Source organism: Monodelphis domestica, chromosome 6, assembly GCF_027887165.1.
Source record: "Monodelphis domestica isolate mMonDom1 chromosome 6, mMonDom1.pri, whole genome shotgun sequence".
NCBI lineage: Eukaryota > Metazoa > Chordata > Mammalia > Didelphimorphia > Didelphidae > Monodelphis > Monodelphis domestica.
The window spans coordinates 220,750,836-220,775,103 of record NC_077232.1 but is presented as its reverse complement, the minus strand read 5'-3'; the positions used below and the strand labels follow the sequence as shown (position 1 = coordinate 220,775,103).

At 36.5% G+C, this 24,268-nt stretch overlaps 1 protein-coding gene across 2 annotated transcripts in view; it reads left to right on the top strand.

Moving 5' to 3' along the window:
* The window catches only part of GPM6A (glycoprotein M6A), a 507,062-nt gene that overhangs the window by 259,751 nt on the left and 223,043 nt on the right, over positions 1 to 24,268 (top strand). The window contains exon 1 of one of the 2 annotated variants that reach the window (XM_007496095.3): positions 17,718 to 18,824. The exons of the other annotated variant lie outside the window; for it this stretch is intronic. Within the exon in view, the coding sequence (XP_007496157.1) occupies positions 18,788 to 18,824 (37 nt within the window). The 5' untranslated portion in view covers positions 17,718 to 18,787. Of the gene's footprint in view, positions 1 to 17,717; positions 18,825 to 24,268 lie in introns of those variants that run through there. 2 annotated transcript variants of the gene reach the window in all.

Here is a 24,268-nt window from a genome sequence, read left to right as displayed (position 1 = left end):
TATACTGGTAGTTTTCCCTTTTGGTAAACAATGATCATTTGGGCCACCTAAATCCATTCCATGGCAATTTCATCAGGTTCAATCTTGAAGCTTTCCTTTTAGTAATAATCTGTATAGGGGGAGGAGGCAGCTAGGTGACTACTCAGTGGATTGAGAGATGGGAGGTTCTGGGTTCAAATATGACCTCAGATGCTTCCCAGCTGTGTGATTCTGTACCAGTCACTTAATATCCATTGCTTAGTCCTTAATGCTCTTCTGCCTTGGAACCAATACACAGTAGATAAAGGTTTAAAAAATAATAATCTATATGGGTCATGCTTATCCAAAATTGGGTTTCAGGCCCTGGCAGCTCCTACATTTGATTCATTTTTTAGCTTTCCTTAGAGACATTCAGAATCATGTTATTGTGCTGTTTGTATGTGTTCCTGTTTCATGTTGTTAGGAAAGATTTTTGCTATAAACTGCCTGAGATCTTGGGCAGAGATAACTCTGGATGACTAGGAATCAGCTCTGCCACAAAGAGAGCAACAGCTACTTCCCTGACAACATGTTCCAAGCTCTCCGCTATTCTTTGTTACATTTGTGACAGAAGTAATGGGACCCTGATGAAAAGCTAGGGCTGTTTGGTGGCCAGTACCCAGATTATTACATTTAGAGGCAGTGTTATATATTGTAGAGGCTTTGGACTTGGAAGCAAAATGGATGAATGAACAAATCAATCAATCAATCAATCAATCAATATTTATTAAGCACCTTCAAAGTACCTGGCACTAGTTTTTGCTGCCCACTATTTGTGAGACTTTTGGCAAGTCATTATTCTCTCCTGAGGCTCAGTTTTTCTTTTCTTACAATGGGAATACTCCAATCTCTGCCTGCTTCATAGGCTTAGAGCTGTGAAAATTAAATTAGAAAATGTATGAGAAAAATGCTCTACCACCATAAAGTGATATTTGTGACTTCATTTAGGATTTTATTTGCAAAGATATTGGAGTAGTTTCCCATTTTCTTTTCCAGTTCATTTTACAGATGAGGAAAGTGAGGTAAAGTTAAGTGACTTGTCCAGGGTCACACAATAAGTGTCTGAGACCAAATTTGAACTTGGATCTTCCTAATTCCAGTTCTCTATCCAGTGCTCCAAAGTCAACTAGTTCCTAAGTGACTTCAGCAGAACTTCCAAAAAAATTTCAGTGGATTTGTGTTTTTAAAAAACAAAATGAACACTCTTTTATAATAGCATTTTCAAAAAAAGGAGTCACCCTATACTTATACCTTTTCACTATTTCTTTCCCTTTTGACTTTGTTCTCATGTAGATTGAATAACTAATATTTATATAATGTTTTAAGGCATATAAAACACTTTCTTCTGAACAATCATGTAAAAGAGATGTAAATTTTTTTTATCTTATTACATTTTGGGGAGTAGTAAGTAGTCTAGACCTTACATATGATTTCTTCAGTGCTCAGAGCCCTCCAGTAAATAAGGAATCCATTCTACCAATACCAGTGAGCAACCAAACTGCAATTATAATCCCTGGATTGCTGAGAAATTAAATAACTTCCCTAGCATAGTCAATATTTGTCAACCAGGAATTGAATCCACTTCTCTCTGTTGCTTCTTAGTGCAAGCATTATTACCTCCATTTTGCTGGTGAGGAAACTGAGGCTTAGAGAAGGAAGTGATACTCATGATAGTGGTAGTAGTAGTAGTGAATAATGATAATGATGACAATAATAATAGTGAGTACATAGTAAGTGGCACTTACTATGTACTATACTAACCACTTTACAATAAATAGTTCTCTCATTTTATCCCAATAACAACTCTGAGATATAGGTGCTATTATTATCCTCCTTTTATAAATGATGAAATTGAGGCAGACAGAGGTTAATTGACTTTTCCAAGGTCACATAACTAGTAGACTCTGAGGCTGGATTTGAACTGGAGGGTTCCTGATTCCAAGCCAGACACTATTCACTGCACCATCTACCTGTCCCTGAGAAGTGATTTGCCTTGGTCCATATAACTAGATCCAGGATTTGAACCTGCATTCAGTACTCCTACTACACTATACAGCACTGCTCCTCTCTCATGCATGGCTCTGCTATCAAATACTCACTCAGTGGTCTTTTCCCACACTTTCAATTCTTATAGCACTTGTATTATGTCCTTATAGGTGATAAAAGCTGATAAAAGTTAGCAATGGCTAACTGAATCCTTTCATTTTACAAATGAGCAGCAAAGCTCTGAGACATTTAATGCCTTGCCCAAGGTCACACAAAAAGTAAATGTTAGAGCTGGGATGAGACTCCATGTCTCCTGATTCCTGTATGATATTAATTTACCTTTATTGCTATCTAAGTCCCTTCCAGATTGAAACTTCTACAATTCTCTGGTCCTATCATCTTCATAGATATTCAACTCATCTCCAATCTTTGTTAGGGATTTTTTAATCAGTTTTTTCCATTATTTTCTTCCTTAAACTTTTCCCTTTCTTCCCCCTTCCTCACTGGTAGGACTGGGGACACACCAGGAACTTATTAGGTGGTTTTTTGAATTAATGAAAAAAACTCAAGTTGATATATAGGGGCTTGCCACAGTGTGACAGTCACCAATATTATGTTCATTTCTTGGGCCTCGGGGAACAGAGCAAACAAGGAAAGTATCAGATTAAAGTTGAAGAATGAGACCTGACTGGAAAGGCTAAAGAGATACTGAGTAAAGTATTTATATATCTGTTCAATAATTCCCACCAAAGGGTAAGGACCTTGAGCATGGGAACTATCCTCAATTCCATGTCCTTAAGCCCAACTTAGAGAGCTTTGCACTTATTAGGTACTTAGGAAATACTTATTGAACTAACCTGAAGTCATAAATATTACACAATTTGCTACTACAGGATGTATTCAATATGCTCGAAATATAACTCACTACATTTCCGTTAAACCTACTCTTCTTCCTATTTTCTTTATTTTAACATCACGTTTCTTCTGGCCAATGGGTCCACAATCTCTGAGGCATCTTTGACTTTTGACTCTTCCAACCCTTATATTCTATCTTTTACCGCATCTTGTCAATTCTATTTTCCCACTGTCTCCCACAACTGCCCTAGTATCTTGATTTGACCACAACCATACTATTTTAGGCTCTCATCTCCATTTACCTGGTCTTCTGACCTAGCCTCCAAATTCATTTCGCTTTTGTCACTCCCTCCTCCCTTCAGTCCATCTCCAAACCGCCACCAAACTGGCATTCCGAAACATGGGTGTTACCATGTCACACTGCTGTACACAAAGCTCTAGGTTCTCCTTTTTGCCTCTAGCAGAAAATATAATCTCTTCTTATTGGTATTGAAAGTCCATCACCATTTGGCTCCAATCTGCCTTTCCAACTGGATTATACATTATTTCCCCTTACTTTCCTATCTTTTCTTGGTGCCTCAATATCTCTTTTCACTTTTTTTCTAATTCCTCTATAGTTTGGCATACAATCTCATCATTTAATTGAATCTCCCCACCCCTTCTTCTTCCATCCCTCAAAAACTCTATGCCCTCTTTGCAACTTTCTTATCAGTGTCAAAGAAATAGTCGTCAAAACCAATTGCTTGATCACATGGTTCGATGGGGATATGACTGTGGATGTAGACTCTAAGACATTACTGTAGTGCAAATATCAATAATATGGAAATAGGTCTTGATCAATGACACATGTAAAACCCAATGGACTTGTGCTTTGGCTATGGGAGGGGGATGGAAGGAGGAGGGGAGAAAAAGAACATGAATCATGTAACCATGGAAAAATTTTCTTAATAAATTAAATAAATTTTTTAAAAATAAAAGAAAATAAAGTAAAAAGGGAATAGTCTTCTTCTTAGTTATCTGGGCTGTGTGCCATTCTTGACATTCTTTAATTATTCACTCCACATATTCTGTGGTCAAATCTTCTGCCTTTACAAGCTCTCTAAGAAATGTAGCTTCTCCACTCATGACCACAATCTAGTCCAAGCCCTCATCTGCTCTTGCTTAGACTACTACAGTAACCTTCTGACTGGTCTCTCCCTTCAAATCTTTTCCCACTCCAATCCATCATCCATTTAGCTCATAAGGTGCTTTTTCTAAAGAACACCTCTGACCATGTTACCTTTCTACTCAATAAGATCCAGGGATTCCTGGAGCAAATATAATTTGTACCATTTGATGTTTAAAGCTTTTCATCAGTTTCTTCCTTCCAACTTCTGCAGTGTTCTTAAACATGACTCCTCTCCACTTACCAATTTCACTGGCCTACTTGATACTTCTTTACATGAAACCCCATTGCCTCATGCCATAACTTTGTACTGGCAGCCTCCCATGCTGGAAATGCTTGGCCCACTCCACTTCCACTTCTAAGCTTCCCAATCCTGTCTTCTTCAGGCTTCTCAGCTACTGGTGCCTTCCTTTTGGAGATTACCTTTCCTTCACTATGTATATACTTATATTTACCCACTTATTTACATGTTTTTCTCCCCATTATACTGTTAGCTCCTTGACTGTAGGAACTGCTTTTATCTTTTTTTTTTTTAAACCCTTACCTTCTGTCCTGGAGTCAATACTGTGTATTGGCTCCAAGGCAGAAGAGTGGCAAGGGCTAGGCAATGGGGGTCAAGTGACTTGCCCAGGGTCACACAGCTAGGAAGTGGCTGAGGCCAGATTTGAAACTAGGACCTCCCATCTCTAGGCCTGGCTCTCAATCCACTGAGCTACCCAGCTGCCCCCTGCTTTTATCTTTAAAAATTTTTTCATTGCTTATCTTGATGCCTAACTTTTAATAAATGTTTGTTCTCTCGCCTACGTTAGTATTTCATGTTCTAGCAAAATGAGCCTTTTGGCTATCCATGATATTCCATCTCCTGGTTTTGGACCATTTTCCCAAACTGTGTCCTGTGTTTGGAATACTTTCCCTCTTTACTTTTTTCTTTGAGTCTTTCCCTTCCTATCAGGCTCAGGTCATGTGCATTGTCTTTAAGAAGCCCTTCCTGATTTTCCCAGTTGTTAATGTCTTATTCCTTTCTCGTCTCACTCCCCATCACTTTGCAGTTTGTGTATATATATATATATATATATATGCATGCTATGTAAGTGTGGCTTCTTATGTCCTATCTGTGAATTTGTTTTATCCTTCCAGCAGAATGCAAGCTCCTTGAAGATAAGGCCTGCCCTTCTTTTGTATTGGTATTCTGAGCATCTAGTACATTCCTTGGAAGAAAGTAGGTACTTAATAAAGGGTTGCTGAATGCTTGAATTATTTAGTTAAAATAAAGATTGACTAACTAGAGGACCCACTTGTTCTATTTTTAATGGAATAAAAGCAGCTGAAGGGTTCAGAAAAGAGGTATCTAGCTAGTAGCTGTGTCTTATTAAACCTAGTTTGGTAGCCTTTTTTTCCCCCACCATCTGCTCTATAGCACGTTTCAGAATTGAGCAGCCTCTCATTAATTTTGAACATTAGATTGTACTATAAAAATCATAGATTATTATAAGGCAACCCATGATGCCTCAGGAGTTCTCTGGCTAGTAACTTCATATGGCCCTGTTATTTTCCTGTGTTTTCACTGGGTTCTTTGGATCACGATTTCTTTTTTATGAGAAATCCAACCAATGGTACAGGTAACAACTCAATGCTTTTTCATCCTGGGTTGTGCCTATCCATGTTTTCTAAGAAATAGTGCATATAAAGGACTCTTTCAATACATTGGAGGCTTTTCTTGGAATCATCTAAAATTGGGGGAATGATAGGGAGGATATTTTAGTCAGAATGTTTATCTATACTGAATAAATTCCTGATATTTAATACTTCCCACAATCAAGCTTTAATCTACCTTTCTATCTATTACTCCTTATTAACTATATGTTTTAGCCAAACAGGATTCCACTCCATGTTTTTATTGTCCTTCCTTCTCTTGTCTCTGAACTCTTTCATAGCTGAAATAGACTCCATCTCTTTCAATATGACTTTTTCTTTCCCTATTGATATCTCCCTCATCCTTCAATAGAGGTGTCCCTTTTAGCCCCAAGTAACCAGGTGAAATTTCTTTCCATCTATGGTGGGTTTTTCCCCCCTTTAGGTCTTTGCCTTGCCCCTTTACACTATTCCTATATTTCTTGTATGGGATGACTTATCTGAAGAGATACCAAATGATGACAATCAAGCTAAGGGAACCACATGCACCATGAGGTAACTAAAGTCAAGACTGAACAAATACTATACTCGATTCAAAGCCAACATTGGGACTATTCTATTAAAGTTGAAGGACACATCCTTTCCTTTCTGGTAAAAGCCAAGGGGTTGTCACTCAGGCATTACACATTTATTAAATACATACTATATGATAGGTATTGTCCTAAGTCCTCTGGAAGTATAATCATGCTATTAGGTGATTTTGTTTAACAGCTTTAGAAGATTGTATCTTGTATGGTTGTTGTTACTTATGTTTGAAACTCACGCCAAAACAAAATCTATCCCTTTTTAGCTGCCCCTCCATCCAACAAAAAGATAGTTATATAATTCCTGGAGCTATTTGGCAGTAATGTCACATGCACTTAGGGACTAGCCCAAATACCCAGAGATTAGACTGTTCTGAAAGGAGGAAAAGTTTAGCACAGTGCTCCAAAACTCAGCACAATGCCTGGCTCTTAGCAAGCCCTTAATAAATTACTTATTGACTGGTTAACTAATGTAGCTCTTCCTCTTCCAAACAACTTGGTACCTACCCCAATTTGAAACTGAGACTGCTCTGAAAGCAGTAATAGTAGTATTGTCCTTTAGGAGAGGTAATGGATCTCATTGGCCAACAAAACCCTAGAGTATGTTTATTCAGTTTTTGTTCACCGAAATCCATTTCAGGGATCCACTTATTCAGTGTACTAGGGCTCATTCTAGAGGATTACTTGACAGAGAAGCTATGAAAAGAATTCCTATGTAGATATAGGTTGGACTAGTTATTCTTTGAGGTTCATTATAATTTTGCTGTTTTATAATTTTGCCTGTCTACTTGTGGTGGCCAATCGCCATACTCGGTCCCTAGATAATATGAAGAAATGCTTACTCTTTGACCTTCATTGTTTTAAAATCCCCAAAGAGCACTACTTTTCTGTTTGAATATGTCATTTTAAATGGTCCATTTGCCAATATTATCCCTTCCTTTGAGTTCTTTAATGGAGGCTGAAAGAAAATGGGTGTGTAGTATGATTGAAGTTTTCAGCCCTTTTTAAAAAATTTTTGGTCAATTTCTAACATTATTCCTTAGATGCAAAAATCATATTCTATCCCTCCCTCCCCTTCCCCTGCCATTTCCATACCTGATGCGCAATTCTACTGTGTATTACATGTGACCTTGATCAGAACCTATTTCCATGTTGTTGATGTTTGCACTAGGATGTTCATTCAGAGTCTACATCTCCATTCATATCACCTCGACTCATGTAATCAAGCAGTTGTTTTTCTTTGGTGTTTCTACTCCCACAGTTTTTCCTCTGATTGTGGATAGCATTCTTTCTCATAGATCCCTCCGGGTTTTTCAGGATCACTGCTTTGCTACTAATGGAGAAGTCCATTACATTCGATTGTACCACAGTGTATCAATCTCTGTGTACAATGTTCTCCTGGTTCTGCTTCTCTGACTGCATCAATTCCTGGAGGTTGTTCCAGATCACATGGAATTCCTCCACTTTATTATTCCTTTTAGCACAATAGTATTCCATCACCAACATATACCACAATTTGTGCAACCATTCCCCAATTGAAGGACATCCCCTCATTTTCCAATTTTTTGCCAACACAAAGAGCGCGGCTATGAATATTCTTGTACAAGTCTTTTTCCTTATTTTCTCTTTGGGGTACAAACCCAGCAGTGCTATCTGTGGCTGGATCAAAGGGCAGACAATCTTTTAGCGCCCTTTGGGTATAGTTCCAAATTGCCCTCCAGAATAGTTGGATCAGTTCACAAGTCCACCAGCAATGAATTAATGTCCCAACTTTGCCACATCCTCTCCAGCATTCATTGCTTCCCTTTGCTGTCATGTTAGCCAATCTGCTAGGTGTGAGGTGATACCTCAGAGTTGCTTTGATTTGCATCTCCCTGATTATCAGAGATTTAGAACACTTTTTCATGTGCTTATTAATAGTTTTGATTTCTTTGGCTGAGAACTGCCTGTTCATGTCCCTTGCCCATTTATCAATTGGAGAATGGCTTGATTTTTTGTACAATTGGTTTAGCTCTTTATAAATTTGAGTAATTAGACCTTTGTCAGAGGTTTTTGTTATGAAGATTATTTCCCAATTTGTTACTTCCCTTCTAATTTTGGTTGCATTGGTTTTGTTTGTATAAAAGCTTTTTAATTTGATGTAATCAAAATGATTTATTTTACATATTGTGATTTTTCCTGTCTTGCTTGGTTTTAAAATCTTTCCTTTCCCAAAGGTCTGACATGTATACTATTCTGTGTTCACCTAATTTACTTATAGTTTCCTTTTTTATGTTCAAGTAATTTACCCATTCTGAGTTTATCTTGGTGTAGGGTATGAGACGTTGATCTAAACATAGTCTTTCCCACACTGTCTTCCAATTTTCCCAGAAGTCTTTATCAAATAGTGGACTTTGGTCCCAAAATCTGGGATCTTTGGGCTTATCATACTTTCTTGCCGAGGTCACTTACCCCAAGTCTATTTCACTGATCCTCCTTTCCGTCTCTTAGCCAGTACCATATTGTTTTGATGACCACTGCTTTATAGTATAGTTTGAGATCTGTTACTGTGAGGCCACCGCCTTCGAATTTTTTTTTTCCATTATTTCCCTGGATATCCTTGATCTTTTGCTTTTCCAAATGAACTTTGTTATGGTTTTTTCCCAATTCAGTAAAAAAGTTTTTTGGTAGTTTGATGGGTATGGTATTAAGTAAATTAATTTGGGTATGATAGTCATTTTTATTATTTTAGCTTGTCCTACCCATGAGCAGTTAATGTTTTTTTCCAATTGTTTAGATCTAGTTTTAATTGTGTAGAAAGTGTTTTGTAGTTGTGTTCATATAGTTCCTGTGTTTGTCTCGGCAGATAGATTCCCAAGTCTATGTTGATTTTAAATGGAATTTCTCTTTCTAATTCCTGCTGCTGAGATGTATTGGAAATATATAGAAATGCTGATGACTTATGTAGGTTTATTTTGTATCCTGCAACTTTGCTAATGTTATTGATCATTTCTACTAGCTTTTTGGTTGATTCTCTAGGATTCTTTAAGTAAACCGTGATATCATCTGCAAAGAGTGATAGCTTGGTCTCCTCATTGCCAATTTTATACTTTCAATTTCTTTTTCTTCTGTAATTGCTACTGCTAGTATTTAATGTTTTCAGCCCTTTTTAATGGCCATAGTATTTATTATTTCCACCTTCTTTAAGTTATGTGCATGATAATTGCTACATTTCCTTGTTTGAGGGAAATGTATCTTCATGCCAGCTTTTTGAGGGACACATAGAAGAAAAATAAGCATCTTTTCATTTTGTCTTTGTTGTTGCTATATTTGAAAATATTGCCAACTAGACAATCACATTTGTGGGGGCTGAATCATGAATTTGATTGGATTTTGCCATGTTGGCATTTTTAATGATGTTCTCAAAAAGTAGATGCTAAATTTTCATTATAAGGCACATCTATGCAAAATCAGCACTCGTATTTATTAATGAAATCTAATTAAGAATGATACAAAAAAACTTCATGGAAGAGTTAGGCCAACTCTGATGAAGTAGGAAAATTGTCGTTTTGTTGGCCTACAAAAAAATGAGCAGATATTTATTTTTAAAATAATTCTGAATGAAAGAATTTTAAAAGTTCTGACAGATTGTGTATATTTGTTGTTGTTTTTTTTTACCTAACAAGTGAACTCAGGTTTGGAAAGTCAAGTGACATTTAAAGAAGTAACTTCTGCTTAATTCTTCCTTCATTAAATTAAATCCAGGTATGTTTCAAAATGGGAACAAAATAGCTAGGTTTTCTTTTTTTTTCAGTAGGAGCATTTCTACTTTGAAAATTGTCAAATGTTACAAATCAAGGCTTCATTTATTATTTTGTTAATTGGCCTGACTTGAAAAAAGTGATGGAAAAAATTCTTGTATTGCAGATTAAATTTAAAAGTGTTTTCTTGCATATATATTTTTTAAAAAGCTGGTTGTTAATTATTTAGCATTAAACCCACTGTTGAACTCATACTTTATTGTTTTAGAGGCAGAGAGTAAAGTAGAAAAAGGACCCTAGAATTAGAGCACAAAGACGGGTTCATACTATGTTGACTTATTAGCCATATGACCTAAGGAAAGTCAGTTGACCTTGACAGATATCAGTTTTCTTGTCTCTAAAATGGAGATAACACTTGTACTCTCCATTCTACAATGACTCTGTAAAATAGGGTATATTATTATCCCCATTTTATAGCTCAAGAGACTGAGGCTGTGAAGTTGGAATACTTGACCAAAGTCCATCTATATCCTTGCAATCATCTTAGTAAACTTGTTGCCATTCTATTGTGTATGTGTGTGCGTATATAAATGTATGCAGTATATCTGTAATTACATATGTCTTCCTATTTATCTATCTATGAAGGGAAGTGTAGATGTTATTTACCACAAAGATATGCCCCATATACCATCCTTGTTTGCACTGAACTATCCCTTTTAGGAGGAAAGCTTACAATTAAGCAAAATTGGTTTACAGAGTGACTATATCTGACTTTATATATGTATATTTATAATAATCATTCATCATACTCTACCACTGTACCAAGATGAAGGAGATGTTTTATCATATACTATCTACATCTAATCACCACAATTAATTTGACTGGCTGCCTTTTGGAATTCTTTTTTGTTTGTACAACTATAGTTAATCACTCTTCTGGTTTCTTCTTACTTTGCTCCAAATCAGTTCAAATCAACATTCTCATTTGCCTCTTGAATGCTTTATAATAACCAGGTCTTACAAAACAGTAATATTACATTACATCCATATAGCACAATCTAAGTAGTTAATGTTTTAGTTAAATGTAATGCCCCAAATAAATTTATTGCATGCATTGGAAGGCAATGGAATCATCACTGACTCTTTTTTGAGGTTCAAATTCATAAGACTAGTGTGAGGACTGGATTAATGATTTATTTCAATAATAATGGGTCAGTAATTTTAAAAGCTATTAAGAGCTTTTAGGCAGCTAGGTGGTGTAGTGAATAGAGTTGGATCCTGGATTCAAGAAGACTCATTTTTCATAGTTCACATCTGGTGTCAGAAACTTCCTAGCTGTTGGACACTGGGCAGGTCATTTAACCCTGTTTGCCTCGTTTACTCATCTGAAAAACAACCTGGAAAAGAAAATGGCAACCCACTCCAATATCTTTGCCAAGAAAACTCCAAATGGGTTCACTAAGAGTCAGACAGGACTGAAATGACTAAACAACATCTAATAGTAATTAGGATCACATATATATTTTTGAGGTCTCTCTTTAAAACAGTTCCTAATTTATCTTTGAACGTATTTTCTTTTTTTATTTGAAAATTTTTATTTAATTAATCAATTTTGAATATTTTCCTGTGGTTACATAATACATGTCTTTTTTTATTCCCCATCCATCCATCCCCCTCCCATAGCAATTCCACTGCGTTTTACATGTGTCATTGATCAAGGCCTATTTCCATATTGTTGAAAGTATTTTCATGCCATTTCTTTGAAAAATGAATATGTTTCTATCTGGTAGCTATAGTTTGTTATGTTTTAGGTTGAGGTTTCTTTGCATCGATTAAAATATGAACCCAATTTTTGTGAATCAACAACAAAGGAAATCATCCAAATATCTTTGTTTAAAAGTAGAATAATTTATTTAAAACTGCAAGAGTTTGTAAAGGATATCTAGCTCCACCCCTCATTTTACAGAGGAGAAAATTGGGCAAAGCAAGTGAAATGACTTTCCAAAAATGACACGATTAATCAATCAGCAAGTATTTAAGTACAAATTGGGTGCTGGGCACAGAGCTAGACATTGGGAACCCAAAGATTAAATGAATCCTCCTTGACCTCAAGGAGTTTACATTCTAAATGGGAAATATGTAGACAAAGATATCTATATATCCACACACACACACATACATATTCATTTATATATATACACACAGTTACTCTCCTCCCCTTCTTCTTTCAATTCTTTTCTTTCTCTGTGTATATATGTGTAACTAAAGTTAAACTGTACTATGAACATTTTTTCCATCACTTTCTTAAGGCTAGAAAATCTGCAAAAAAAGAAATCAAGTCCTGATTTGTATTGTGTATTTATTTCCATGGTGGAATCAATCAGTTCTTGGGCACCATGATAAGTGGTTCTAGCCTATAGGAGAAAGGCACAAGCAATTGGGTGACCAGGAAATATTTTATGTAGAAGGTAATATTTGAAATGAGTCTTATAGAAAACCAACAGTCCCAAGAGTCACATAAGGAAGAAATTCAGTCTAGGCATGGAGAAAATAATGAGTTCAAATCCTGAGAGGCTGGAGAAGATTTGGTGCTTGTGAGGAATAGCACTGAGGCCATTTTGGTGGTACAATGAAATATACAATGTTGATCTTGGAGTCAGAAATATCTGATTGTGAATCCTGCCTTAAATTCTTACTAAATGGACAAATCATACTATCAGCCCACTTCCTCGTGTATAAAATGGGAGTAATAAAATCTATTTTATAGGATTATTGTAAGGACAAAACAAGAAAAACTTATGTAAATTATTTTGCCCATTTTAAAGTTATATAAATACTAGCTATTATTTATTATTTTATAATTGTAATATTATCTGGATTGTAAAGTGCACAAAGGAAAGTCATGTGTAGTCAGGTTGGGGTCAGGTTTATGTGATCCTTGGGATAACAAGAAGTCACTGGAGTTCCTTGAGCAAAGTAATAGACAGGACCGGAATTTCAAATTCAGTAGTTAACACTCCAGATCCAGTTTTAGTTTTGTTTTTACTTTACTAGGCTTGCCCTACATTTTTGGTATAATTCAATTTGAATTTAGAAGTAGAAATGTTCTTATACCTGGCCCTTTGAAAATAGGAATCTGGCAGAAGAGCAGACTGGTAATTGCTTGTAAATACTTTTGGGAATTACCTTTATTAGGAACTAGAGAGAGAGAGGGTGTGAGAATAAGTCTGTACCTATGTTTGTGTGTGTGTATTTAAAAGGTTCCGACCACAACCATTTGGCATTTGTTCACATAGAGGAGGATTTGAAGTCTCTGAATATTTAAAAGTTCTGCATTTGATTCCCAATTCTTCCCCTTTGTAACCACTGTCACAGTTTTTCTGAGAAAACTCTGGAAGCTCCTTCTACAAATAGATTCGATCCATATGCATCTTGCTCATTGCTTCTAAGAATTTCATCTCTTTGTTGTTCATTTTAATTCAATGAGGATCCAGTAACCTCATTTAGGTATAAGGCATCATGGAAGGTGCCAGGGTGAAGAGTGGTACAATGCTAAATAAGGCCAGGTCTCTATTCCCAGTGAGTTTATAGTTTATATCACAATCAAGTTTTAGAAGGCAGAAATGTAGGTGGAAGTCATTCCAGGCAAAGAGATAGTCAGAAGAAAAGCATGGAGGACTTCCAGCAAAGATGGTGAAGTCTAGATTACAGCTGAGCTCAGCTCCATTAAAAACACTCCATAGTTAAGATGAAAAAGGGTGGCAAGTATACCATTGATCAACAAAATGAAGGAAAACCTCAAGGAAGCTCCTCTATCCAGTTGAGAACTGTCCAAGAGAATGACCTGGTCTAGGGTTTAAGGGGTCTGAAACTAATGTGAATTCTGACATTTGTCTGCATTAGTAAGTCTGTCAAAGCAAGATGAGGCTGAAGATCCCAGGTGGATTAGTGCCCCAAGAACCTCAAGGAGTCCTGAAGCCATTGTGATATTTAATATCAGTTTAGAGTCCATGATGGGAGAATGAAAAAAAGTAGGATCTAATAATACCAGATCATAAACTATCCTACAAGGAAACATTCATCAAAACTATTTGCTATAGTTTAAAAAATAGAAAAGTTGTCTGCATAGAACCAATGAAGCAAAGAGACTCATGAATATTAATTCTTGTTGAATTTGTTTTTCAGTCCTGTTGGATTATTCTTGACCCAATTTGGGGTTCTCTTAACAAAAATACTGTGATTGTTTACCATTTCCTTCTCTAGTTCATTTTACAGATGAGAAAACTGAGACAAATAAGGTTAAGTGACTTGCCCACAGTACACAGCTAGGAAGTGCCTGAAGTCAAATTTGAACTGTGCTCTATCCACTCCACCACCACCGTCCTACCGTTTACACTGTAAGGTAATCCTTGATAAAATCCAAAAATATCAATAAGCTTCTTTGGTAAACACTTTTGGGAAAATTGGACAATGCTCTTAGAAATTAGGGTTAATGAACATCTATACTCCATAAAACTCCCAAATTGGTAAATGGCCAAATTGGGAAGGAAACAAATGAAGATGAAGGCAGCTGGGTGGACTGAGAGCCAGGCCTAGAGATGGGAGGTCCTGGTTTCAAACTTGGCCTCAAAAACTTCCTAGCTGCATGACCCTGGGCAAGTCACTTAACCCCCATTGCCTAGTTCTTCTGCCTTCAAACCAATACATGGTATCAATTCTAAGAGGGAATATAAGAGTTTAAAAAAATCATTGAAGAGAATCAGGTAAGGAGATATTGTTCATAGCTATAAATAGGGGGATAATTCTTGACCAAATAAGGGTTAGGAATGATCACAAAAGATAAAATAATTTTGATTACATGAAATTAAAAATTAAAAAGGTTTGCATAAGCAGAATAAATTGTTATAATTAAAAGAGAACTAGTTACCTGATGGGAAAATCTTTGCAACCAACTTCTCTGATAACAGATATACAAGGTAGGAAAGACAAACATAAAAGGCAAAAGTTATTCTCTAATAAATAAATGGTAAAAGGACTAGAAATAGGAAATTTTCAAGTGAGGAAATGCAGATCTTCACCAACCATACAAAAATGCTCCAAATTAGCAAGAAAATTAAAACAACTCAAATTTCGCTTTATACTCCTCTGATTAGTAACAGTAACAAAAAAGGAAAATAGGTATGTTGAAAAGGCATTGGGAAAGTGGAGCCCTTGTTGTACTATGTATGTATGGAACTGGATATTTATCAAATCATTTTTATCTTTATTTTTTAAACCTTACCTTTAATCTTAGAATCAATCTTGTGTATTGGTCCCCAGGCAGAAAAGCAATAAGAGCTAGGCAAAGGGGGTTAAGTGACTTGCCCAGGGTCTCAGAGTTAGTATGTGTCTGAAGCCAGATTGAACCCAGGATCTCCCATTTCTAGGGCCTTACTCTATCCACTGAGCAACCCAGCTGTCCCTGTCAAATAATTTTCAAAAATCACTTTAGGGCTATGACCCCAAAATTTCAGAACTGTGAAGAGTTATTTCTGGTAGTCATATGCCCCCAAAGACTCCAAGATGGAGGGGTAAAATATTCAGAGCAACATTTTTGTCCTATGAAAGGCGTGCAAACAAAGAGGGTATAAATTGGGGAATGATTAAAGAAATTGTGGTATAGGAATGTACTAGAATATTGGACAATAAGAAATGAAAAATGGCATTAATTCAGAGAAACTCCGGAAGGCTTCTATGAATTAATGGAAAGTCAAGTGAGGAGGACAAGAAGAATAATTCATACAGTGACTGTTGTTGTTCAGTTCTTTTTCAGTCTTGTCTTAATCTCTGACCCTATTTGGGTTTTCTTGGCAAAGGTACCCAAGGAGTTTGCCATTTTCTTCTCACTCTCATTTTCCAGATGAGGAAGCGGAGGTAAACAGGGTTAAGTGATTTGCCCAGGGTCAAATAGCTGGTGTCTGGGGGTCAGATTCAAACTCATGAAGATTAAGCTTCCTGATTCCAAACTCATCCACTGTACCACTGAGCTGCTTCACTGACAACAATGTATATAAACACAACTTTTGAAAGGACTTTGATCAAGGTATTGATCAATTCTTACTTCAGAAATCTCATGATAAAATAGACTTTCCACCTCTCAGAAGATGTGCTGGGCTAAAGGCACTGAAAGAGAATTAGTTTCAGATGTTGCAAATATGTTGACAAGTTCTGCTTGGCTCTATTTGTTACAAGGGTAGAATCTCATGGGATGGGAATGTGGGGATTGTGGTTTAGTAGGTAGTATTAGTGATGCAAATAAAAGGTGAAAAGAGTAAATAAATCAAAGTCTAGAATAGAAGTATATTAAGAAGGGGACTTAGGCAAGTAGGCTAGGTCAGCTAAATACATAATGAAAGAGAAAATCTAAAAGAAAAAGTCAAAAGATAGCAAAATGTATTGAGGATATATTGGTCTATCTTGTGGCAGACCAAACTGTTATGTGCATAAAAGAGTGGAATGAATTAGACCTGGATAGATAGAGTGGAACCAGATTGTGGACACGGTGATCAGGCTGGAGAGTTCAGTCTTGTTAGAGTAGTCAAAGAGATATAGAGAGTTTTTTAGTAGTAGAGAATCTCTAACATTTTATGATCAAATCTGTACATCAGAAAGATTTGCTTGTTGGTTGACTAAAAGGATGTCTTTGGGCAGAGATTTGGAGAGGCTAGAATGGGAATTCATTCTTAGGCTACATCCATGAAATTCTTTTCAAAAACTATTTTGATAACTATTTTCAATATAATTCATTTCCTTTGATAGCATCTGTGTTTCCTTTTATGCACATAGCAATGTTATTCTGAGAAGGGGTTCACAGGCTTCATCAGATTGTCCAAGGGGGTCCAGGACTTAATCCAGATTAAGAACTCCTGCATGAAAAGCAGAGAGCTCTCTTGAGGGCTCTTGTATTTGTCCAGGTGCTAGATAAAATGGATATGGACAAAGATGGTGGCAGTGGGACTGAAAAATGAATAAAGAAGCAAGTGATAATATGGTGTCTTATACTGCCAGAACCAAAACCACACCTTCTTCACTCCTCCATGAGTAGGCACTAAAAAGGCTCTTTTGATAGAAATCTGTGGCCTGAATGAACTTAGCCTTCCTCACAAGCCTTTGAACCAGAACTCAAATTTAAATATGGACATGTTTCTTAGTTTAGGCTTTTTATTTATTTTTTTGGTTGGTTGGTTTTGTTTTTTTGGATATTCATTCTGCTCGATTTTAAAAGCACAAGAGCAGGTGGATGCACAAGTGTAATGGCTGAGCCACTGTTTGGTGGGAGAAATGATGTCATGCACTTGTTTCTAAACTGAGGCTTTTTTTAGGTGGGGGAATCATGTAGACTGGCTCCTTTTGAAAGTAAGGCATATAAAATACATAGTCACATAGATCAATGGATGGTCAAAACATCTTTCTGAAAATGTATTGTTTGGGGCGATTTTAACTAGAAGAAGAGATTTCTGGTAAAATCTAGATAATTACATGCATAGTATTTTGATGCTTTTGCTGGATGTGTGTATGTTGTCTTCAGGGAAGAGATTCTCTCCTGTTGCTATCCTGAAATGCTTAAGATAATCAAAAGACACACTGTTTATTTTCCTCTTGCACCATTTGTGAAGTATTGGAACTTTTGCCTCTCTGCAGCCAGAGGTACAAAAATGCTAATTTATTGCCAGACTGCAGCATTGTGATTTGCATTCGAAATCAGACTGCAGAATTCCCAGAACAAGTGGCTGTCCCTCCTGTGCCTTAGCCAGAATTTCTCCATCCTCCTTCTGCCTTCTCCCACAACCTTAACCACCAAAATCATGCCCAGTGCCTTCTTTTTGAAAGAAGTAATTCCAGTGAGCTAGAGTCTGAACTTTAAATCCCAACGACACCAACAGATTTGTTTTCAGCGTTTACCTATCCCCTTAGGAATCCCCTGCCACCGCGATGGAATAATTGCTTTAAACGCTGTCCCTTTGAGGCTTAAAGATATATGCTCATCTCCTTCAAAAATCTTGCCCCTGCTTATTTTTTAAATCTGAAAAGGTGTGAGTTTACAAATACCCTTTCAATAATAGCCTTTTAAGATCAAACCTCAGATAAGTGTAATTGTATCCTTTCCAGGAGCTTTTAAATCAAATTAAGTAGATCCTTAGAGAAGAGGAAAATTTAAAAAAAAAAAGCATTTCTGTAACGTATCTTAGTGAGAAACAACTACTGCATAAAAAACCCACAGGCATCTGGGCTTTCCCACTTTGGTAGCAAATAGGGGGAATTATGGGTTGGTGGTCTGCTTCACGTTAGGATACCCCTCCATCTGTTCTCATTGCAGCCTGGTTCCAATTTAAAGCCCAGATTTCAATACAAACCTCAATTTCTTTCCCCCATTTTATATGCAAAGCGAGGCTTATGAATCCCTGAGTCTCTGCTTCTGAGACTGACACCCAGTCCACTCCCCCCCCTAACACACACCCCCAAATTCCGCGGCTATTTGTTTGAATACCTGCTTACAGTGCTGCACAATGGGGCAGCTTTGAGAAGAAAAATTGATAATCTTCACGGAAGAGTAATTTGAATGAAATTACACTTGACAGCCTGTCTCCCAGCAAACAAGGGGAGTGAGGGAGCCTCAGCTAAGCTCTGAGGACTTGCCTTACCCACTGCTTTTTGGAGCTTCCCAGGAAAAGAGGAGGAACGAACGGGGACAGCCACAGTTTCTCTAACATCTAATTGAGGCTTCTGATTAAATCCTCTGCACCACTGTATACCGAAGAAAGGCAGTCATGGAAGAGAATATGGAAGAAGGACAGACACAGAAAGGTAGTGGGCTGAAAACAGTTTATTTGCAACTACGTCGTTTTTTTAGCAGCTTCCTTGTTTGCTATTAGGGGCATGCCAGCCAAGCTAATGAATAATCTCTCTTCAAGCAGATTTTCTTTCTGGGTTTTTGCTCTCTGGCCACTCGTATTAATGTGTGGCACGAATGTCATGATTTTTGGTGAATATTTTGGATAAGGGGTATGCAAGGGGATAGAGTACTGGTTTAGGCAGTTGGTCGAAAAGCAATGGGGCACTAGATGCTATTTTGGACCAGTCTTTGTTAACCTTCATCTATTTCATTTTTCCATGCTTGTTGAACTGGGTCAAGGGAACCCTGGTGTGAAGTAGGATGGAGCCCCTCTCTCAATGTTTGTTGCTAGTCCCAGCTAGAACCTTGACAATGTAACCATTATTTTCACCTTTGAAAAGGGTGCCCTATGGAACAAAGACTTACAGTATATTTAGGGTATTGGTATTGGGGTGTGTGTGTGTGTGTGTGTGTTTGTATGTGTTTGTACCAGTGGGTTGTGAGTGTTGGCTAGCTTTTCTTTTTTCTTTCTTTTTCTTCTTTTTTTTTTTTTTTTTGCTTTTTCTTCTTTTTTTAATCCCCTTTTATTCTCTGTCTGTGGAAGCTGTCTGGCTTTGGCATCCATTGAAAGAAGGCTTGTAAATTTTCCAATCATGTCTGTGCTCTTCTCTTTATACCCAAACAAATCGAATTTCTAGAAAACGGGAACCCAAACGGGAACCCAGTTATTGGCATGTTGTCTTTCGTATCTTTTATCCTAAATAGTATGTACTAAGTTATATTTGTGTGGATGTAATACCCAGGTTTAATCTTAAAGAAACCCACTCTAGCTAGTATTTATGTGTCAAGTGGTTTGACTGGAAGAAGCCATGGTTTTCACCTCTGATGTTGTCTATCCCTGCTGCCTGGGCACAGTCTTATGTAATGTTTTAGAAAATGCTCTTGAGAGCCAAGTAACCCAGGTGACACTTTGAAGAATCAGAGTTGAAAGGGAGCAATGAAAAAGGAATTAAAGATTAGTAATTGAAGTGGATATAAATTGAATGTAAATCCTTCCCCCCCATCCCCCATTCTAGGTTTTTACTAGATTGGAGGTAGTGCAGCAGGTAATTTTTAGGATAATTTCTTTGCTTGTTGCAAGTCTGTGACATGCTCTCTCATTATTGTTGACCTATTTCACTTTATTGGGCTTCCTCTCTTGACTTGATTTTAGCTTTGCCAAAAAGATTCAGACATTTCAGAGTCAGAGAACATGGGTATCAAGTTGATCTCAGATTTGTGTACACACCATAAGGGATAGCTTCACTGGCACTTCACTCACACTAATAGCAATGTAGTAATGAATATTATATGGATTTATATGGCGCCATGACTTTTTTTCACCAAAGGATTCCACTCCTTTACTAAATAACCTACCTTAGTAGGCTTTAAATTCACAAATCAGCACAAATAGATGGCTTAGAGAGCTTTTAACTAACAAGCATCTGTGAGGTTCTAATCTTTTAAAATGAATCAGATGTTATGACTTTATGTTGGGAGTATCATAAGCATCTTTCAAAATGCCTTAGAAATTGAGAACGTGACAGCTGAACCAAAGATATTTATCTCACTGCTGGTGTTGTCTGGACAAGTCAGCTAGCTTTAAAAAATATTAGTTTTCTTATTTTAAAATTATGAAAACATAACCCAACAGGAAGTAAATAGAGAGTAAACAGGTTGGTATATAGTGTATACTAGGCAAAGCTAAGTAAGTATTTGGAAGAACCAATAAACAAGACAGATGATGTAATTAATTATTGCCATTATCCTGGGGTATGCGGAAAACATGTCTGATTTTTTCTGTTGGAGTTTAATGTGTTAGGATCCCTCCTACCCCTTTTAAAGCAAAGTTGTCATCACAAACAGGAACAAAACATATGGTAAACCTGAAAAAAAGTTAGCTTTAATTGAAAAGCACATTCAATTAAAATGGCAAGATTTATGGATTGTTTTTAAGGAAAAGGATTTGTTCTCAACCTTCTCATCCCTGTGAATTTCTTCTCACATACCTGTGTCAAAGTCTCTACAGAAGTAGATTGTTAAAGAGTACTACTGGAATTTAGAGATGAGATATACCTTTGAGGGAGCTGCAGGTGACAGTAAGAAACCTGATGATACTTGAACTTGGAAGGAGCTTCTGAAAAACTGGTGAAATCTTTCTAGATTTCTGAGTAGCTTAGGTAAAAAGGCATAGAGAGGGGTTCTTAATCTAGGATTCTTGTCTTTTTTTCTTTTTGGTAATATTTTGATAACTATTTCAAAATAAATGGTTTCCTTTCAAAGCCTATGTAGAATGCTATGTGCATTAAAATATTATTCTAAAAAGTAGTCCATAATTTTACCAGACTGTCAAAGGAGCTGGAGACACCAGAAAGATTATCAGATAGGTGTGCTGCTTTAAAGTAAGATATTCAAAAGAGGTATTTCAAAAATATCTTGTAAACATCAAAGCATTATATAAATTCTATGGTGGTGGTGGTGGTGCTAGTGACGATGACGACTATGATGCTATCTGTACAGGTGCAGATTTTTGTCCTCTTAGCTAGTCAGCTTATCACATTCTTTAAGTTTGGGAGAATCTTTGCTACTCCCTTTCCTTTGGACCACCCTTTTCATACATCTTGATGCTTTTCCCCTCTTTTTCAATTCCTAAAAATCCCAGGAAGAATTTTTCAAAAGGATTTCTGCCTGCTTACCCAATTACTTATTTGCAGCTGCAGAATGTGATAGCAGCCATGACAGAAACCAGTAGTCCCATCTCTCATTTTTAAAACAAATAATTTCAAATGAGCCTGTTCTTTCAGATTATCCTTTAGAATCTTGAGATGCTATTTCTCCTATTGTATTTTTCAGTATGTAAAGTTGATAATTAACAAGGAGGGAAGGTATTTTCATGTAGGGATGACAGATGATGATGGTGATGATGAGATTACCTCATCATCCCTGCTTCCACAGAATGGGTCTTGTGCCTGTTCACTTCAAATTGACAAATATTTGCTTAAATGCCCATTGTGTCAAAAGCTCTGTGCTAGGCACTGGGAAGAGATTAAATTTAGCTGATTGATTCTACAAACATTTATTTTAGTAGCTACTATGTGCCAGATTCTGTGCTAAGGTAAAGATGAAATTCCCTGTTCTCAAGGAGTGTATATTCTTCAAGAAAAGATGTCAACTCTGCCATGAGTCACTTAGTATCAGACACAAACCCAGGTCAATATGATATAAAATCACACAAATTAAATTTTTTGAGGTATATCAAAATTGTGAGATACAAGGGGCAAGGAAAATACTTATGAAGAAATCCAATAAGACTTCTTGGAGGAGGTGGTATTTGACATAAGTAGTTAACGGTGTAGTTCTTGCTCCCTCTCCCTCCAAGCTACCATGATAAGATATTTTTTAAAGGATTTTATTGTCTCATTCTTATTAAATCAATTAGACTACCTAAAATTCCTTTATTTTTAGGATTAAATAAAATGTCTGTATACTATATTATTCCAGAAATGATTATTATAGAGCTTATCTTCTTTCTAATTCTTTCTCAAATATCTCTAAGCAATAACTAGGTGCTTTTATTATTATTGCCTGAAAATCTTTACCATCTGGGATTGTGAAATTGTCTTGAGGTTTAGTTTAACCTGTTGAATTCCAGATTACCTAATCTGATGACTAGTCATTGCCCTTAAGGAATTGTTATGTGTTGCTTATTAACACCAAATTGTGCAATATTTACATTTTCAATATTTGTAAATATTTATCAATCACTGCAATCTAAGATATTTGCTGCTATCCCCAACTTTGACTGAAGGTATATTCTGATAGCCTATCTTCTTGAATAATTGGAATAGAAGGACCCAGAAGAATGGTTTTCACTATGTAGACTATCTTACTTAGCTCAAATGCTTGGGGCAGGGAGAGCTACAGTGAGTGGTCTTGGAAATGGGGAATTTCCCCAAACAAAAATTAAAGGTAAATTGTTAATGAGATTAGGAACCTTTCACTCCTGGCTAATATTTTATTTCAGATATGGCCTCAAGTGGTTACATTGCATTTGTGGCTTGGTGATGGAGGTGAAGAGAGCTAAGAGGTTAAGTCTATTTCCAAGTAGACAAATTTCACCTGTATAAATGCTGTCACAACTGATCTCTTCATTGGGCAGTAGGACATATTAGGAATAGAATAGATGAGTCTAGGAGTCTATTAGCCTCACAGAAACCTGTGCTGAGCTTTGACTGCTATAGTTGTTGTTTTTAACCACTAGCATTTAGTCTTATTTAATGTGGAATGGTCTTTAAGAGTTTAATAAATTAATTTGGCTTCCTATTTTGGTACCATATTGTTGTAAGACAGCTGTCAGTGGGGGGAAATGAGGTGAAATTTCTAAGGAATTGAGAAGTTATTACACAGAACTTTCTCTATTCTAGTTACCATAGTTTCCAAGCTTGAAATAGGACTTTTTTAGAGTCTTGTCATTTGGTATTTTCATAGCACCTGTTTTTAAGCTTTTCATATCTGGAATCGTATTCATCTCAGAATTCCAAAATACTCAACAAAATAGAACATCTTTATAAAATGATAGAATAGCAGATTTGGGAGCAACTTCAGAGGTCACAAATCCAACCTATGCCTGAACGAAGATTACTTCTGTAGAGTCCCTGACAACCGGTCATCCATCAGCAACTTGTGACTCTGTAGTGGGCAGCTCATTTTGGTTTTCGACAGATATGATTAGTTTTAAGGTTATACTTATATTGAACCAAACCCTATCTTTCTGCAGTCATAGATATTTGTTTTGTCCTCTGGGGCCAAATAGAATGAATTGAATCACTTTTCTTTTACACAACCCTTCAGGTATTTGAAGGAAGTTACCATTCCTGCCACACGTCATCTTTCTAGGATAAAAATCTCCAGGTCCTTCAAAACTAATCTTGTATGCCATAACTTCAAGTCCATTCTATAATCTGCTGACCATCTTGTCAAAATCCTTCCTAAAACATAGTAGTTAGAACCGACAATTATCCCACTGAAATGAGTACTCAGTACCATAATTTTAGAGCAGTAAAAGATCTTAAGTATCAGATAAGGAAACTGAGACCATGAAAGGCAAAATGACTTTTCCACAGGTAGTAAATTTTAGAACCTGGCTTTGAGCTTAGTTCTTCTAATCTTTCTCTTTTGCTTTTCCTTCAGAACAACTTCAAATTTCTTCTTTTGAAAAATGTTAATAGGCTTTCCTTTAATTCAAGTTAATTGAAGCTTTCACTAACTACCTCATTGAAAAAACAGTAACTGAAAAAAAGTGTTTATTAGATTCTGGTTTAGTTATTTGAAGTAAATATTTCAGAGGGCTTCCAATAAAAGATGGCTTTTACCAAGA